General features: G+C 35.6%; 3 protein-coding genes across 4 annotated transcripts; 1 reads left to right on the top strand and 2 right to left on the bottom strand.

Annotated features, from left to right (window-relative positions):
* Positions 1–4,305: 4,305 nt before the first annotated feature.
* Positions 4,306–7,521, bottom strand: LOC128039297 (uncharacterized). Its single transcript, XM_052627770.1, has 3 exons — positions 6,884–7,521; positions 4,887–6,773; positions 4,306–4,361 (listed from the first exon to the last, which is right to left on the bottom strand). The coding sequence occupies exons 2-3, from the start codon at positions 6,667–6,669 to the stop codon at positions 4,306–4,308; spliced, it is 1,839 nt and encodes a 612-aa protein (XP_052483730.1). The 5' UTR covers positions 6,670–6,773; positions 6,884–7,521.
* Positions 7,522–8,661: 1,140 nt separating this feature from the next.
* Positions 8,662–17,309, bottom strand: LOC105787767 (uncharacterized). 2 transcript variants are annotated; one of them, XM_012614326.2, is made up of 9 exons: positions 16,845–17,309; positions 15,889–16,427; positions 15,692–15,764; positions 15,522–15,599; positions 15,373–15,436; positions 15,087–15,174; positions 14,894–14,978; positions 14,649–14,776; positions 8,662–9,615 (listed from the first exon to the last, which is right to left on the bottom strand). In XM_012614326.2, exons 1-8 carry the CDS (start codon positions 16,944–16,946, stop codon positions 14,693–14,695), a joined length of 1,113 nt encoding a protein of 370 aa, XP_012469780.1. In that variant the 5' UTR covers positions 16,947–17,309; the 3' UTR covers positions 8,662–9,615; positions 14,649–14,692. The 2 variants fall into 2 exon arrangements, with proteins under 2 accessions (XP_012469780.1, XP_012469779.1); XM_012614325.2 differs by lacking the exon at positions 8,662–9,615 and having other exon boundaries at positions 14,418–14,776; positions 16,845–17,308.
* Positions 8,966–12,795, top strand: LOC105787766 (BTB/POZ domain-containing protein DOT3). Its single transcript, XM_012614324.2, has 6 exons — positions 8,966–9,252; positions 9,421–9,490; positions 9,997–10,892; positions 11,030–11,285; positions 11,366–11,494; positions 12,131–12,795. Exons 1-6 carry the CDS (start codon positions 8,966–8,968, stop codon positions 12,497–12,499), a joined length of 2,007 nt encoding a protein of 668 aa, XP_012469778.1. The 3' UTR covers positions 12,500–12,795.
* Positions 17,310–17,458: the final 149 nt, after the last annotated feature.

Below are 17,458 nucleotides of genomic sequence, written 5' to 3'. Positions count from 1 at the left end.
ACCAAAATTGTATGAGAAAAACATACAGTAGCTTCACCTAATCACGTTGTCAAAAAAAAAACAGCTAAGAATGAAACAAGAGTGAGAGGTAGGAAAAAAATGGGAGATTAGTAGATTCTGGGCCATTCTATTATCGAAAATAGATGACCTTCATTTCTTTCTCTAGCCAAGCTACTCCCTGATGTCTCATGGAAAAAGAAAAGGTTTCAGAAAGAAAGATTGTCTCCAATGCAAGAGCTTGTTTTAAACAAATTGTCTTTGATTGGATTCAATTGTTGGTGGTTTTTAGGATTTTGTTTGGAGACGAAGGAAAGTGGGAGATAACAGGAATTTGTTTTATCCTATCTTTTAACTCTTTTGCTTTTATATCATGATATGTCTCAACCAAATATCAAATTATACCTAGATTAAGATTTCATTGTAGGATGATTGTTTATCGTTCAAAAAAGAATGCAACAGTGGCGAAAAATCATGGTTTGAGTGAAAATTTTTGATGTAAATGAATGTGAACTAGGCATGAAGGTGAATTATCATAAAAAAGTTTTAATTTTTTCTTCTTTATTCAAGTTTAAATTACCTTTCTTGGGAGAATGTATACTACAATATTTGCAACTTGTTTCATTAAAAATCGAGACAAATGAGTTTAGGGTTCAAAAGTTAAAGGAAAGACGAAGATAGAGTTAAAAAGCTTGTTGATGGAAGTTTTGGCACATTTTTTTGTCACAATATTATTTTATTTATATAAATATTTAAGGTTAATATATATCATAGGTCCCTGTCCTTTTCATAATTTTAGAATTTAGTCTTTTTTATTTTTATTTTCAGGAATTTAATCTATTTACTTTTTAGATTTTAAAATTCAAGTTCAATTGTTAAAATTGTTAACTTTTTTGGTTAAATTTGTGGGTATGATATTTTAAAATAAAAAAAACTCACTTAGTAGCACTGTAAGTTTTGGTAACTGATTTGATGAAACATATTTCTAAATTTTAGGATTACATTTATTCTTTAAACTCATGTTTTACATCTCTGGAATACCAAGTAAATGTTGAGTTTGAATGGCTAAGCCAAACGACCATTATGTTCGAATTTCTAAAATTTCAATTTTTAATTGTTTTAAAAATATTTTCAATATGAATACATATTATTTGGTTAGAAATTATACTAAACTGATTTTTATTAATTTATTATATTTTCTTATAATTTGTATGTATTTTATTAAATTTAATTTACTTAATTTAATTTGAGATAAAAGATAGTTTTATTAAATTGTAAAATTATGTCTTAATTTGTTAGAGGAATTGCCACAGAACCGAATGTCTTAGGATTATTACGAAAGATCATACCTTTTTAAGTCTTTAATTTTTTGATCGAATTCTGAGCTTTCAAGTTTTATTCTTAAATTTTAGGCTACTAAGATATTTGTGAAAATCGTTGCTTACCTGTCAGTTTAATAGACAACATTCTTTTCATGTTTAATTTCCAAAAAACCGGCTATGTTATTTATGCAATATATGAGATTTTGTCCATGTTGTACGAAAATGGAGTAAAACATGCTGGCATAGTTTTAAATTTATAGAATGTATAATTTTGAAATATCTAAGTTTTATATTTTCTCTACTTAAATTTTGAAAAATATGTTACTAGATTTCAATTTTGTATATATATATATATATATATGGTATTCAATTATAATTTTGGCATATAGTGTAAAAAGTATGCATCTATTCATGTTGTATGTAATCAAGTTTTATATTTTGTAAAAAGCTATCAAGTTTTTATGATTTTAAATTTACTCTTGGTATGCTATGTTCCAACCCAACCCTATCAATGAGGGTAAAACATTGGTCATATCAACATGTATTTTTTGTTTTGAAACCTATTTTAATTTAGTGCCACTAGGTTGATTTGTGATTTTTGTTTTGACTCAATGTTACTGGGGTTGATTTGTGATTTTTGTTCTGACACAATGTCACTAGGTTAATTGTTGTTTTTGTTCCGACCAATTGCCATTGGGGCTAATTGTGATTTTTGATCTTTGTCACTAGGATTAAGGGTGACCATAGAGATAAAAAGAGAGAGAGTTGATTTTTATCCATCAGTATATTTAGGAATTATGTTATCACAAAATACTTATAAAATTTTCGATTACGTATTTTCAATAAAATATTTAAAATAAATATTTTTGCACTTTGTTTACCTCAACTAAAAGAAATGTAGTTAAAATCACTCACTCTCACTCGTTAAATTCATGGCCTCTGTTAATGTTTAAGTTGTATTTTATAGTTTCTTAAATTTCTACCTAGAAGCTTATTTTCAACACAAATTTATACTTTTTTATGAAATTGTGACTATAATTTTTATGTTAAATGTTTTGACTTAATCCAATATTGTTATTTAGTGTCAGTCTTATATATGTGATTCTATTTCACGAGTGAGTGACATTTATTATACCTCGATTTAAGGTGTGACACATTGTTTTCATTAAAAGATGTTTTATAAAATAGGAAAAAGTTGAAAACAATATTTTCTTTTTAACTTTAAATGGAATTAATGCATTAACCCTAGTTTAAACCCATTCAAAAGAAAAAATATTATCCTTTCAACAATTTTTAAATATCAAAATCTCTTATCCTAGTTTGAGTACACATAAATATAGTAATTTTATTTTATTTCTCATGTTTTTATTATAAAAGAATAGTGCATCAAACACATTTTTCATATTTTCATTATTGGAAACAAATTTTTATTTATTAAATTTGTTTTTTAATTTCTAAAAGATAGAAAATAAAAACTATTTTTGAAAAAAAATAAAAACATAAAATATTTCCAAAAATCAAACTGAGCTTAAGAATTTCCTATCACGGGGCTAGAACTTTAGTCTTGCAATCCGTGCGACCTTAGGTGATTTCTTCGTTTCAAATGCGCTTAAATCAGCCTAAACCAAAAATAAAGTGAAAACAACTCAAAGACAAAAGAAAGCTTGAAAGAACAGAATAGCCACAAAAAAGCAACGCCCACAAGTTGTTTGAGTAAATGCTCTCAATATATTTTTTAACTCAAAGAATAGGATACAATGAATAATTATAAATAAGGGGAGACCCTCTATTTATAGTTGAGTTCCCCCAAATCCAACAATATAGCTAGCTTCACATCGACGGACGAGATCGAAGTCTATCAACAATTAAGGGATTTACTTAATCCCTAATATTACAAAACCAAATTTTATCATATTACAAATCTTCTAAGATTATTTTTCATATTTACCAAGGTAGCCCTAATTTTCAATAAGTGCTTTCATCGGGCCACCAATGCTTCAAGTAAACAGACTTTTCCACATGTTTGGCGAATCAAGCTAGTTCAAGTGAGTCAAATGAGCCTCATTTAATATATTGACCTATATGGAACATTTTTTGTGCTTTGATCACAGACTTTGAGTTGTGTCCCATGACATTCTTTAAAACTTCAATTTCAGGTTCACTTTCAATTCCCTCTAGATTACGATCACTATCTTGACTAACCCTTACATGTTTGCCTTAGATCATTATCACCATCTAACAAATATCTAGTTCAAAGTTTTCTACGATATGCTATGACAAGAATTTTTTTCGGATGGATTACTCCGCTAATGAAACAAGGTTACAAAAGACCTATCACTGAAAAGGATGTTTGGAAGTTGGATACATGGGATCAGGCCAAAATGCTGATTCATAAGTTAGCATTATGCTACTTCCCTTGCATTTGCTTCCACATGATAATGCATACAATCACTCAAAAATAGCGATTTCTACCTTTACAGATTCCATAGATGTTGGGACAAAGAAGCTAAAAGATCTAAGCCATGGCTTTTGAGAGCACTGAATAGTATAGCTTGGGAGGAAGGTTAGTTAACTATGTGATTACATTTTTCCCTTCCTTTATAATAGTGATAATGATTAATGAGAACTTATGCATCTTGAAGAATTCCTCTGTCAAGTCTAGATGTTATTACTGATCGACACTGAACAGGTGTACCTTTTAATCTTTTGCAGATATGCAAGGTACACCCGTTCAGTGTTGATCGGTAAGTTCTAGTCATCCAAATAGAAATGCATGTTTGATTTTTGTAACCAGTTTTCAACTCCTTCCCCATTTTTTTTTGGGTGTATCTTTTAGTGATTAACAACCTTGAAATTAATAAATGTGTGCAGTTCCCCTATGTACTATTGTCACGGGGCTAGACCTTTCGTCTCGTAATCCGTGCGGCCTTAGGCGATCCGTTTGCTCCAAACTCGCCCAAGTCAGCCTTAACTCGATGAGGATTCTTTAAGAACTCCTCCAAGGCACCAATTGAACAGCGGAAGCGATTTTGCCAAAAGAAGCTAAGCAAAAGAACAACAGAAAGAGCGCTTGCAAAGTGTTTGAGTAAATGCTCTCTACTTCTCTTATTCACAAAGAATAATGAAACAATTCAGGAGTGAGTACAAATGAGGGGGAGGCTCTCTATTTATAGTTGAGCTCCCCCAAAACCGACGGTCAAGATACAATTACATCGACGGATGAGATTTAACCATATCCCTTAATTTTAGGGATTTACAAGATAAGCCTTATCAAATCTAATCTAATCTTTACAAGATATGATTCCCTCTATCTTCTAAGATTAGTTACCATATTAGCCTAAGTTGCCATCTCTTCGCTATCGGGCCAACCAGGCTTCAATCTGACAGGCTTCTCCAATACCTCTTTGAATCGGGCCAGTTCTTGTGGGCCAAATGATCCCCATCTGAGCAACAGACCTCCATTGGATGCATTTGGTGCGCTGGTCACGGGCTTTGAACTGCGGCCCGTGACATTCTCCCCCACCCATTCTCGCAACGTCCTCGTTGCGACTTCCGAATGGCACTGACTTGATTCGCCCCGGTCTCGTCTCGACGCCTTAGCCTTTCCCTTCCTTCGGGACCCTTGCCTCGGCTTACGTCGCTTCTTAACTCGAGCCGTCCTACTCGCTGCATTTACTCTGGTCAACTGTCCCACATGCATCGCTTCCTTTTTCTTGAAGTCTGATGCACCACCCACCTCTCCCATAGGTGGAAGCCTTGTCGACGACTCGGCCAACTCTGACGCTTCACTCAACTTGAGCCTCATTGGTCCCAGCTTCACTGTTTTCATCGCAACTCTTTCCTCTAAGTCCGATGACAAACTCACCTCTTCCCTGGGTGGAAGCCCCTCCGATGACTCACCAAGCTCAGACGTTGCCTTTCTTTTGACTCCGGCTTGCTTTGGACAGTTCCGCAACTCATGCGGACCACGGCACAAGAAGCACTTTACTTGCTTCCTTCTGCTCCTCTTTGCCCTCTTGGCTTCGGCTTTTCCCTTGCTCGAACCAAGCTTCTTGGGCTCCTTGTCTGTTCCATCGTTCCCCTCGATGACAGACTTCCTCGGACACTTCCGCAACCTATGCGGACCATGACACAAGAAGCACTCCACTGGCTTCTTCTCGCTTTCGGCCTCCTTGGCTTCGACACCCCTTGCGCTCGAACCAAGTACCAAGGCCTTTTCCACCGGCTTCTTCTTAAGCGCGGATTTCCTCGGACATTTCTTCAACATGTGTGGACCGTCGCAGAGAAAGCATTTCAGCTTGTCCCTTTTCTTCTTGGGTTTCTTCTTCCCAACTCGTGGTTTCCCATTACCACCATTGTCATGGTTGCCATTGCCATTAACTCTATCTTCCTTGTGATCCATTTCACTTACGCCCCTTTCCTCGGACTTGGAAGACCCAAGCTTGTCTTTCCCTAGACCAAGCTTGACCACGGCCTCAACTACCGTCATGGCTTCCGACAGCTTTTGGACACCTCTTTGTTCCACCTCCTGTCTGACCCACGGCTTCAATCCCTTTTGAAAAGCAAGCAATGCTTCTTCATCGGTCACATCTGAAACTTGGAGCATGAGTTCCTTGAACTCTTGAACATACTCCCCCACTGTGCCTCGTTGCGTTATCCCTTGCAACTTTGCCCAAGCTTCTTCCTCGGCAAACTCTGGGTAAAACTGTCCCTTTAATTCGCATTGGAACTCTTGCCACGTCCCAATCTCACCATGCCTTTTATCTGTGGTCCTACCTCGCCACCATAAAAGCGCAATGTCAGTAAGAAACATTGAAGCAGTGTTTACCTTAACTGCATCTTCCACGATGCCTTTGGCACGGAAGTAGTTTTCCATCCTCCACAAGAAATTGTCCACATCACATGCAGACCTTGTCCCCACAAACTCTTTCGGCTTTGGGACATCCTCATTACTGAGTGCTGCATTTGCCACTCCTTTCCCCACGGCTGCTTGACACAAGGCCAGCTCTCCCTCGAGCTCCTCTATTCTTGTGCTCAAAGCCCTCGTCGTGGCCACTGTTTCCTCCTTCAAAGCCATCATCATGGCCTCGAGAGCATCATTCCTGTCCGACAGTTTATCCCGGTGTGAATTAAACAACTCGTTTACCTTATCCATGGTGGAACCAAGAGACATCTTTACATAGTCTCTGGACTGCTCCTCCCAGTTTGCTATGCGATCCTCGAGCCCATCGAGTGCCTCCTTTACATCCTCCATGGAACCCTCGAGTTTTTCCACACGTTCCTCTACTGCCGATATTGTCTCCCTCAAAGACTTCCTCGCCCACCTTTGTTCGAACTCTTCTTTCGACATCCCAACGGTGCCTTTGAACCAACAACTCAGATATCACTTGGTTCAAAACTTGGCTCGAATACCACTTGGTTTGAACCTGGCTCGAATATCTCCTTGGTTCGAACCTTGCTCGGATACCACTTGGTTTGAACCTGGCTCGAATATCTCCTTGGTTCGAACCTTGCTCGGATACCACTTGGTTTGAACCTGGCTCGAATATCTCCTTGGTTCGAACCTTGCTCTGATACCACTTGTCACGGGGCTAGACCTTTCGTCTCGTAATCCGTGCGGCCTTAGGCGATCCGTTTGCTCCAAACTCGCCCAAGTCAGCCTTAACTCGATGAGGATTCTTTAAGAACTCCTCCAAGGCACCAATTGAACAGCGGAAGCGATTTTATGCCAAAAGAAGCTAAGCAAAAGAACAACAGAAAGAGCGCTCGCAAAGTGTTTGAGTAAATGCTCTCTACTTCTCTTATTCACAAAGAATAATGAAACAATTCAGGAGTGAGTACAAATGAGGGGGAGGCTCTCTATTTATAGTTGAGCTCCCCCAAAACCGACGGTCAAGATACAATTACATCGACGGATGAGATTTAACCATATCCCTTAATTTTAGGGATTTACAAGATAAGCCTTATCAAATCTAATCTAATCTTTACAAGATATGATTCCCTCTATCTTCTAAGATTAGTTACCATATTAGCCTAAGTTGCCATCTCTTCGCTATCGGGCCAACCAGGCTTCAATCTGACAGGCTTCTCCAATACCTCTTTGAATCGGGCCAGTTCTTGTGGGCCAAATGATCCCCATCTGAGCAACAGACCTCCATTGGATGCATTTGGTGCGCTGGTCACGGGCTTTGAACTGCGGCCCGTGACACTATGCTCATCTTGCTGCATCCCGAGCTCAATTTTATATGAAAAAATTATTGTTCCCCAAATAGGTTAATACATTTTTTTACGGGTTAATACAAAATTTAAGATTCTAATAATATAAAAGGTAAAAAAAAACTATTCTCAAAAAAATCTAATTATATTTATACCATACATAACATACATTAACATAATTGTGAAAATACACAAATGTTAAAATTATAAATCTAAGTAATATAGTAATCATACTGGATCATTGAATTTATTTAATGTTCCATTTTTATTATTTTTGATAAACGGGCTCATCTAACCATATAAATATTTTTACCACTAAATTAAAAGGTTATTGGCTAAATTAAAATATTATTATTCATTCTTATATTAGTATCCATTTAAATATTTAAATAAATGGTGAAATTAAAATATTATATCCTTTTCTAGGATCAGAGTATATAAGAAATATTATCTAATTTTTAAATCAAATAAATGGCTTTGCTTTCCAACAAAAACCCAAATGAGAAAAAAATGAGCAGCCTAAAAACCAAGCAAAAACCATAATGTAATCTCTTACTATAAATAATGAATATTTGATTTTCTTTTAAATCAGCATATACATAAATAAAATTTTAACATCAGAAATTAACAACATTGGAAAGATTTACCATATTTTGAAGCAGATTTGACTATGATAATCTGTACTATATTGATCGGTACATATTGCTTCAGTCCTAAATCAATATCAAGTAATCTATGTTTTATTTTAATCAAAATTTGGTGCCTTCTAGTTATTCAATGTATTTCGACCCATTTTAATCAATATCGATTTATACCGATTAGCACCAAATGTTAATATTCTAAACTAATTTTTAATTTTTTATCTTAGTCATTTTAATTTTTCTATAATTATATTAAAACTAAAACTATTAAATTAAATTGTTATTTATATGAATGCTTGCGTGTGTATATGATATATAATTTATTTTATAAAAAATAAAAATTAAAACATTAGACTATAAATATATTTGAAAAATATTTAAATATATATAATTTATCAAGAAACTAAAAATGAGACAATAAATATAATAATCATTTATATATATATGAAAACATTTAAAAACATCAATAAACTGAAGACAACATATTAATATCAACCCTAAAACAGTACATTCACCGATATCATTGCATGATGGAGGATATGGACTGAAACTAGTATAATAAATGTGGGACAACAGTGTCTGTGTCCAGTCAGCCACACAATCACCGTTTAATAATACGACCCAAAGCATAAATGTGGTTCAAAAATTGACAAATCATAACATTCCCTTCAATTATAACACATCAAACCTTGATCCATCTCCATCTTTTTCCTTACAACAGTTCCTATACTTATTTTAAAAAAAACCAGTGAAATGAGCAGAGCCCACCACCAACCAAATTGACCTTATATGTCCCTTCTAGCCACAGACTTGCTCCTCACATTTACTCAAACTGCACCCTACTTTTGTTTCATGTGTTCTTCACCCATTTATACAGTACCAAGTTACTCAACAAGCCAGTTATTACTATTGCAGGAAGAGCACATTACCATGAAATCTCTTCAAATGCCTCACCCTCAAAGTCCTGTTGGAAGTGACGCCGATGGTACCGATCATCAACCCTATGACCAAAGCATCGTCGTTCCAAATAAGCTCATCCTCGCAGCTGATAGCTTTGAAAGGAAAGAACTCTCATGGTAAAAAAAAACATGTATTCCTTGCTATTCAAGCTCTCAAAACTTCATTCCAGAACACTATAATTTCCAACTAATAATTGCTGTGTAATCAATAAAAACGTTTAGATGCATACAGAGTATATTATCTCCGTAGCTCACGCGGTTCGTTTCTTTTTTGAGCGAATGCAGGTTTGCCACAACTCAAATCCCTGCAGATTTAGCAATCCAAGTTCAGGATGTCATCTTTAATGTTCACAAGGTAACCTGCAAACATAAAAATGATCTTGTGTGGCATCCGAGTGACGTGCATAATCATTAGGAGTTAGGACCCTTTCTTTTTATTGTTTTCCTTCTTTACTCGAACCCTTCTTTAGCGAAACTAAACTGCAATAATCAAGAACATTAAATAAGAACAAATAGATAAAACATAGAGTAAGGCAACTGTAGGACATTCCAAGTCCCTTGTGATATGATGTGATATAGATATATGTATACACACAGTATAGAACATTGGAAAATAAAAAATTTGTCTTTCAACCCTGATTAATCACAATTTCAGATTTCTACGATTCAAACTTTTTCCTAGAGAACAAAACTCTGAATATTCTCTGACCAAGTTGGAAGATGAAAGAAACCAGTTACTCTTTCGATGTACTCATATCAATTAACATAAAAATCTTACCAACTTGAAAATTAATGAATAAAAAGATAGAAAACCAACCATGGTATCTAACTAATAGCTCTCATGTGTTTCTCCTGAAACAGTATCCCTTGGTATCAAAATGTGGCTACATCAGACAGCTGGAACTTCAGCCTTCAATCTCAAAATTCAGGCATGATCTCAAGCTTGAGAAATTTCCAGGTGGACCAGATACATTCGAGATGATTCTACAATTTTGTTACGGTCTCCCAGCAGACTTGAACCCGAATAATATAGCAGCACTTAGATGTGCATCTGAATATCTAGAGATGACAGAAGAATTTGAAGATGGAAATCTCATAACCAAGGCAGAAGCTTTTCTAACGTTTGTAGTCCTGGCTTCCTGGAAAGACACTATTACAGTCCTCAAATCTTGTGAAACCCTGTCTCCATGGGCAGAAAACCTTCAGATTGTCAGAAGATGTTGCGACTCAATAGCTTATAAGGCCTCAAGAGAGAATTCATCAACTGGAGAAATAGTTAGTGAAGAAAGCTGGTGGCTTGACGACGTGGCTACCCTTCGCATTGATCATTTCATGAGGATTACGACAGCAATTAAAGCAAAAGGAGCAAAAGCAGAGATCATAGGGAAATGCATAATGCATTATGCAGGTAAGTGGCTGCCAGACATGGATGAGGGACTGGAAGGACTGAGAGGATATGGATTTGGAAAGAGTGAGTTGCAATTCAGTGTTTTGAGAAGGAAGGAAGAAGAGAGTGCAGGACAAAACAAGGAACAAAGAACGATTATCGAAAGCCTAGTAAGCATGCTTCCTTCTCAAAATGGAGCTGTTTCATGTAAGTTCTTGTTGCAGATGTTAAAAACAGCCATGGTGTATTCAGCATCTCCAGCTCTTATAACAGATCTAGAAAAGAGAATCGGATTGATGCTGGAAGATGCCAATGCAAACGATCTACTGATTCCTAATTATAAGGATGAAGATCAAGGACTAATGCTAAAGTGAGTATTCTACCATCTACCTCATTCATAGATTATACAATTTAGCAAGCTAATGAAACTCTCCAGAGGAGAATTCCTTTCATAACCATGCAATAAGACTGCTTTATACTCCAACTCATATATACCTTCTTCAACAGTTCACCTGAGCAGCGAACGATGCACAACATAGATGTGGTGCAAAGGATTTTGGACTATTTCCTGATGCATGAACAACAACAGCAACAAAAGATAGGGAAAACAACTGTTAGTAAGCTATTGGACAATTACTTGGCTGAAATAGCAAGGGATCCAAACCTTTCCATCACAAAATTTCAAGCTCTTGCTGAATCCTTGCCAGAAAATGCTCGATCATGTGATGACGGTCTCTATAGAGCCATTGATATCTATCTAAAGGTTACTTGCTAAGCCTCTTATTCCTTTTATATCACTTGTTGACATTTGATCTTAATATTTAAACTCAATATCCTTTTCAGACTCATCCTTCATTATCTGAGCATGACCGCAGAAGATTGTGCAAAATAATGAACTGTGAAAAACTATCATTTGATGCATGCATGCATGCTGCACAAAATGATCGGCTGCCCCTAAGAATTGTTGTCCAGGTAACTTAATTCAGAACTTCATATTTAAAATCTTTAATTGCATCAGTATTTCCCATGACAGTTTGTACTGTATCAGCTGTCAAGCTCAATGAGCCGATTCTTAATTACACAAAACTACCAATTCATGATTCTAAAGCAAAACAAGATTGTGGCATTAAGCAGAAAAGTATAGCATAGACAGCGGTTGTCAGCATTAGGCAAACATCTATATAACTACTTTTCATTGATAAGCATATCATCTAGTGAAAACACCTAGAGACAATCCGATACAGTGCACATTCATAGCAGGAAAAGTTCAAGTAAACTATATGAGCAAAAACTAATAGATAAATCAATCACAGATCACTTAAAACCAGAAAAATAAAATATTTCACTGGAGAAGAAGGAAAAACAGGGTCAAAAGGACAATTATGGACACCAGAAGGTAATGTTTAGATGTTTCCAAGCTTTAAACTACCTAGTGAATCCAAAGAACTTATCTTGATTACATGCATCTAATAACATAATATTGAAATAAAATGCCATCAGAATGAAGAGAAGGTGCAGTCAAGGGAAAGCTATTGATATTCTGACTCTCTGATAGTAGATAAGCTCACCAGGGAAAGCTAACAAGGTCCATGTATTTAATACATGCAGGTTTTATTTTCAGAGCAAGCAAAGATGAGGATGGCAATGCAAGGTAAGGAATCATCAATAATAGCTGATAATTCTGAACAAGAGGAACCCCGACCATCCACAAACACAGAGATAAAGAACCTCAAATCAGAACTCGAGAATGTGAAGACAAAGATGGCAGAACTACAAAATGACTACTCTGACCTTCAGCAAGAGTATGAGAAGATAACAAGCAAGCACAAGAATGCATCACCTTGGATTTTGAACTGGAGGAAGATTAAGAACTCTTTACATGTGGTGGCAGAAAGTGATGACAATGGAGATGGACAGCAAAGGCAAAATAAACCTGGTTTTAGACTCAGCTTTAGACGCAGGCGATCGGTGTCGTAAGCTTATTCACAGTAAGCATCTTATGATGCAAATGCTCAAGCAGCTCAAACCAAGCAATAGCCTCAACAACATTATTTGCTTATTTTTCCATCTTTGACTAGCTTATTACACAAGGTTACAATGCATGTTATCATCATAAATACCTTATCTTAAAGTATCACTGCATCTCTTTCTTCTAAATGAAGGATGCAAGGAACATGTTCATAATGGAAAAGGAACTGTGATCTCAGTCATGTAAATCTTAATGGATAATCTGTTATTAGACCAAAGCAAACATTCATAAAGGCATTGTTCAACTTTTATTAATCCAAAGCAAACATACATAAAGGCATTGGATTTCTCAACAAGGCATCGGATCATTCATAGAAATTTGATCAACAATCATGCCAAACTCCAAAGCAAGTTCATCAATTCAATAACACTTAACCCTTTTGCAAAAACCACAATACTGGTTATGCTCTATCAATCAAAAAGAAGAAAAACCATAATACTTCAATGAAATACAAAAAGAAACTTAATCATGGACACCTCCCATTAAAACTCTTATTAAGAACCTACCAACCATGTTGAGAGTAGGGACTTTGCCGACATCGATACCGTAGAGGGACTGGAGGAGGCGTTTAATCTCTATCTTGGATGCCGATGGGAAGGTTATGAGAGCTATTTCTTTGATGTTGGCCAAAGTGTTTGGCATCAATAGCTTGATTGCAAGGCTCGCCAAGTTTACAACTCGTCTTCCTAATCTACTACCCATTTTCTACCTTTCCCTTCTTCAGGCAAACCTGGGTTCTTTTGCTCAGAGAGAGAATGGTAACTGAAGTGGGTTTTTTTTTTGTAAGGTTTCTGCAGAAAGAAACCAATGCCAGTGCTTACTCTACTTTCATTTTTGGTTGAAATCTGTCACTAGTGCTTCTAGTTTTCATAAATTTGGAATTTAATCTCTGTATTTTAATTTCTAGAAATTATTTTGTTAAATTCACCTTCATTACAACATCATTTTGAAATCTAAAAAAGTAAAAAACTAAATTTCTAAAAATAAAAATACAAAAGTTAAATTTTAAATTTAAGAAAACTCCGTAAATTATGGCTAGAAGTTCTATTCTTCATTTGTATCTAGCAGCTTTATCTTGGGCTAATCTAGAAATTATGTTAAATATTAACGGGCCATTGAGAAAACTTCAGCTTGTGAATTGGTAAGCACTGGCCATTATATTGGTGCTAACACACGTATTTGAGCTCTTCTTGGTTACAAACACAAGCCCGAACGTTCGTTATTGATAAAATTTGAGTAAAAATATTAGAAAAAAATAAGTTTAGACAAAAAAAAATTAAACTCGTGTTTGAAATACGAGTTAGATTCGATTTTTAATATTCAAACCTCTGCCCTTTTTCAAATTTATAATTATTTTATTTTTTATGCATTATGTATTTTATTATTTTATATAGTATAAAAGTTCAATATACAGTGTTATATGGTAAATATTAAAATATGTTCATTAGAATAAAAAAATTTAAAAAATAAAACTAAAAAACATATAAACAGATTTAAATAAGTTTATGTTAACCATTTACAAATACGATGAACTTTAGCAAAATTTAAAACATATTATTTAACTACAGAGGCTAATTAATATCATTTATGCGCTAGCCTAAAGCCGACTTGACCCATGGATTCTTCTATCTATCTTTGTTGTGGGAAACTGAGTGGATAAATTTATAAATCATACTCATTGAAGAATGCTTGTATGCAAATGATTATGAAAATTAAATTTTAATATAACCTATGGAATCAAAGTGCATTATCATGTGATTATCACTCTCTAAATCGGAAAATATAACGACTAAAAATTTGTTCTACAATCAACTCATAAATGGAATAAATAAAAAAAGGGACATCGAAAAGTTTCTTTAACCTCACTTGTGAAGTTAAAACATTCTAAGGCTCGTATATCTCGAAATATAATGCCTATAGTCCATATATTGCAAGTAACATTTAGCTTGTGAACAAAAAAGAAAAAATTACGAAGTATATGCATAAGCACTTGTATGTACAAGGTTGGGCAAGTATGTATGATGACATGTACAATTGAAAGAAATATTCGCATTCGGGTCGTTACTTGAGTCGGCAAACAGCAAAAGAAGATCGTACCGAACAAAAACCGCCATGAGAACCAGCAGCCGGTGTGAAGTTTTTTACCAGCGGCAAATTCCAGGCATCTCTATTCTGCTTGAAGCAAGTATTTCCTCGTATTTTGATCCGTGTACGAAGCCCCACAACTACGATACAAATGAATGAATTACAAAGAAGTCAAATACGAATACACGTAGCAAATGGAACAGTGACATTGGTGCGGAACAGAGCAAGAGAGAGAGACGGAAGTACGTCGTGCATACCTCGACCTCCTTTACTTCAAAGTCTTTACTGGACGCAAGACAGGGATTTCTGTAGGTTTCGGAGAACGAGCTAGATCCATTCAAACTAATTACATAAAAAAAATATCTTAATCTATCAGAACGCAGTGTTTCATTGACTAGTTTATCAGCATCACATTTTATATAAAAGAACCCAAGGGGACAGATAACTCACAGTTCACCATCTAGATAAAGCGCAAAATGGCCGCCACCACCTATTGCTAGAAATTCTGTGGAACAGAGAGTGAAATATCGATTCGCACCTGTTCGATGTTCACAATTAGATCTACCAAGTTTACTCAGAGAGAAACTGTTCTAAATACCAGCAATTAGGTCAGTATGCTCGAGTTCCATGTCATTTTTCAGCTGTCAGTATACTACATTCCAACACAGACACACACATACACATGATCTTCGTGCGATAGTAACAATTTCAAAATGATATACAAAGATGGGAATACCTGTTGGACGGTATATAACCGGGCCACCAGGTCCATTTGTGAAAACGAAGGTATTATTTGTTCCCTGTTCAAAATGTAAATTCAACTTCAACAAACTACTTATAAGAAATACTAGCTGGAGACAATAAGTGTTTTCTTTTCAGCATCACCTGATATTTCTTATTAGTCGGTTTTAGGGGCGCCTCAACCAGGCCACCAAACACTGCACCTTTACGGTCTCCAACAACCTGCAAGAAAATAAATGGCATCAGCCCATTGATCTAACCGGAACAACATGCATCATCAACAAGAACAATAATGCTATAAAGTTAAACATTACCAGTAAACTGAGGCCGGGCCAGAGCACGCTTCTTCTATACAATGTTGACAGTGATATACCGTGCCTCCATGTACTGCAAAGGCCGGCAGAGATTTATCAAGGAACGGACAATAAACTGTTTCTTGAAATACATGAAACTATACATCCTAAGAAAGACCAAATTCGGTCCACTGAACTGAAAAGCAATGAAATTTCACCTGTAGAGCAATAACCACTTTCTCCCTTGAACAAGGGCCGGAAGTGATCCATAAAGGGCATTTCTTGTTTTCTCCGTAAGAAGCAATGATGGTTCAGAAGTTTCTGGAAGATCTTCAGAATCCAAAGGTTCCTCGACATTTTGCATATGTCTCATCTCAAGTCCGTCGAATTTAGTATCACCCTTATCATCATCATCATCATCATCATCACTTTTCTTGGCAGAATCGCCCTTGTTGTCTTGATTTCGGTATCCAATTATCCTAGTAGCTTGGTAAAGAGCTCTAAGTGATTGCTTACCTTTAGAAAGTAAGCTTTTCCTTACACCATTCTCTTTCGTTTTTGTGTCGGATCCATCACCAGTTTCCTCTCTATCATCTTCCTCATCAAGGTTCACATTGTGACCTGATTCCGAAGAAGACAATAACGAATAGAGGAATGCGGTAAAGGAAGACGTATCGGGGCCATCAACAAGATCCCCCCTATCATCCTCTTTGTTAATTGACTCTACTTGACTTATTTTTGGCTCACTCAAAGTTTCCTACCATAAATAGAAAAACATATAGAATTAAAAACTTGAAACACTGATTGCAGGCTTTCAACATAGGTTGGGATTGGTAACCATGTTCTTTTCATTGCAGAAAAGGTTCAAAATTACAAATTCACAACACCAAGCCTACAATCTAAAGTTCAGACAAAGAATTTTAACAAGCAATCTAATAAATTCTAATACCAGAAAAAGATGAGACCTTAAGAAACTCAATCAAATACCTTACAGCATGAACATTCAAAGTAATCAAAACAACTATAAGAAAAGCCCCTTTATCCAGGGTGTTGACCAAACAATAGAGCATGTCAACACCATCATCATCATAAACATTCATACAACAACCAAAAAAAAAAGGGGGAAGCCTGTACAAGATATATAGAGATAAAGCAAAGGGAGAGAGGCACTTACAGGAGGCTTAGATGATTTATCAGAGATGGGGTTAAGAAGTCCGGTGGTAAGATCAGTTACAAAGTGCACAGCTTTGCTCTTCAAAGACCTTTTCTTTCCCATTTTTCCTCCCTTTTCTTCTATCCAATATTGCACAAAGATGAGATTTTTACACAAGTTCCAACCTTTTTTTTTTTTTTGTTGATTTCAGAGGTGTCTGATGATCCTATATTTCATCCTTAATTCTCAAAAAAAGGGGAAAAAGACATTCTTCTGTTGGGTTCTACCAAATTGCCCAATACACCAAATTCAACTACAAAACCATGATTTAATAATACAATACCTATCTTTATGAAGAAACTACAAACCCAGTTTTTCTTTTTTAATCTTTCCTACCAAAAGAATAGGGAAAGAAAAAAGAGTACGTTTAAAGGAATAAAGAAAGTTAAGTGCTCATCCTGTTACATTTTTTTGTCAGCTGTTAAACAGTTGACACGTCCTTCTCTAGTGTCATGAATTGGATCCTGATTTAAGGTTTCTTCTATTGGGATAATCACCAACTTGCCACATTTTAACTCTAATCTTCTTTTGAATCATTTTTTAACTTCAAATTTTACTTAAATGACTTTGTTTTG

The sequence above is a fragment of the Gossypium raimondii genome, chromosome 2 (assembly GCF_025698545.1).
Source record: "Gossypium raimondii isolate GPD5lz chromosome 2, ASM2569854v1, whole genome shotgun sequence".
NCBI classification, from domain to species: domain Eukaryota; kingdom Viridiplantae; phylum Streptophyta; class Magnoliopsida; order Malvales; family Malvaceae; genus Gossypium; species Gossypium raimondii.
This window is presented reverse-complemented; position numbering and strand designations above follow the sequence as displayed.

Bases quoted from the DNA above. Each gene is read 5' to 3' on its own strand.
- LOC128039297 (XM_052627770.1), bottom strand. From the start codon at position 6,669: ATGTCGAAAGAAGAGTTCGAACAAAGGTGGGCGAGGAAGTCTTTGAGG. The intron at 4,362-4,886 runs GTCAGTGCCATT...TCTTTTGCTTAG, and splicing joins ACGAGACCGGGGCGAATCAA to CTTCTTTTGGCAAAATCGCT.
- LOC105787766 (XM_012614324.2), top strand. From the start codon at position 8,966: ATGTCCCTTCTAGCCACAGACTTGCTCCTCACATTTACTCAAACTGCA. The intron at 11,286-11,365 runs GTTACTTGCTAA...TATCCTTTTCAG, and splicing joins CCATTGATATCTATCTAAAG to ACTCATCCTTCATTATCTGA. The intron at 11,495-12,130 runs GTAACTTAATTC...TAATACATGCAG, and splicing joins CCCTAAGAATTGTTGTCCAG to GTTTTATTTTCAGAGCAAGC.
- LOC105787767 (XM_012614326.2), bottom strand. From the start codon at position 16,946: ATGGGAAAGAAAAGGTCTTTGAAGAGCAAAGCTGTGCACTTTGTAACT. The intron at 16,428-16,844 runs GTAAGTGCCTCT...TATTTATGGTAG, and splicing joins ATAAATCATCTAAGCCTCCT to GAAACTTTGAGTGAGCCAAA. The intron at 15,765-15,888 runs GTGAAATTTCAT...CGGCCTTTGCAG, and splicing joins AAGTGGTTATTGCTCTACAG to TACATGGAGGCACGGTATAT.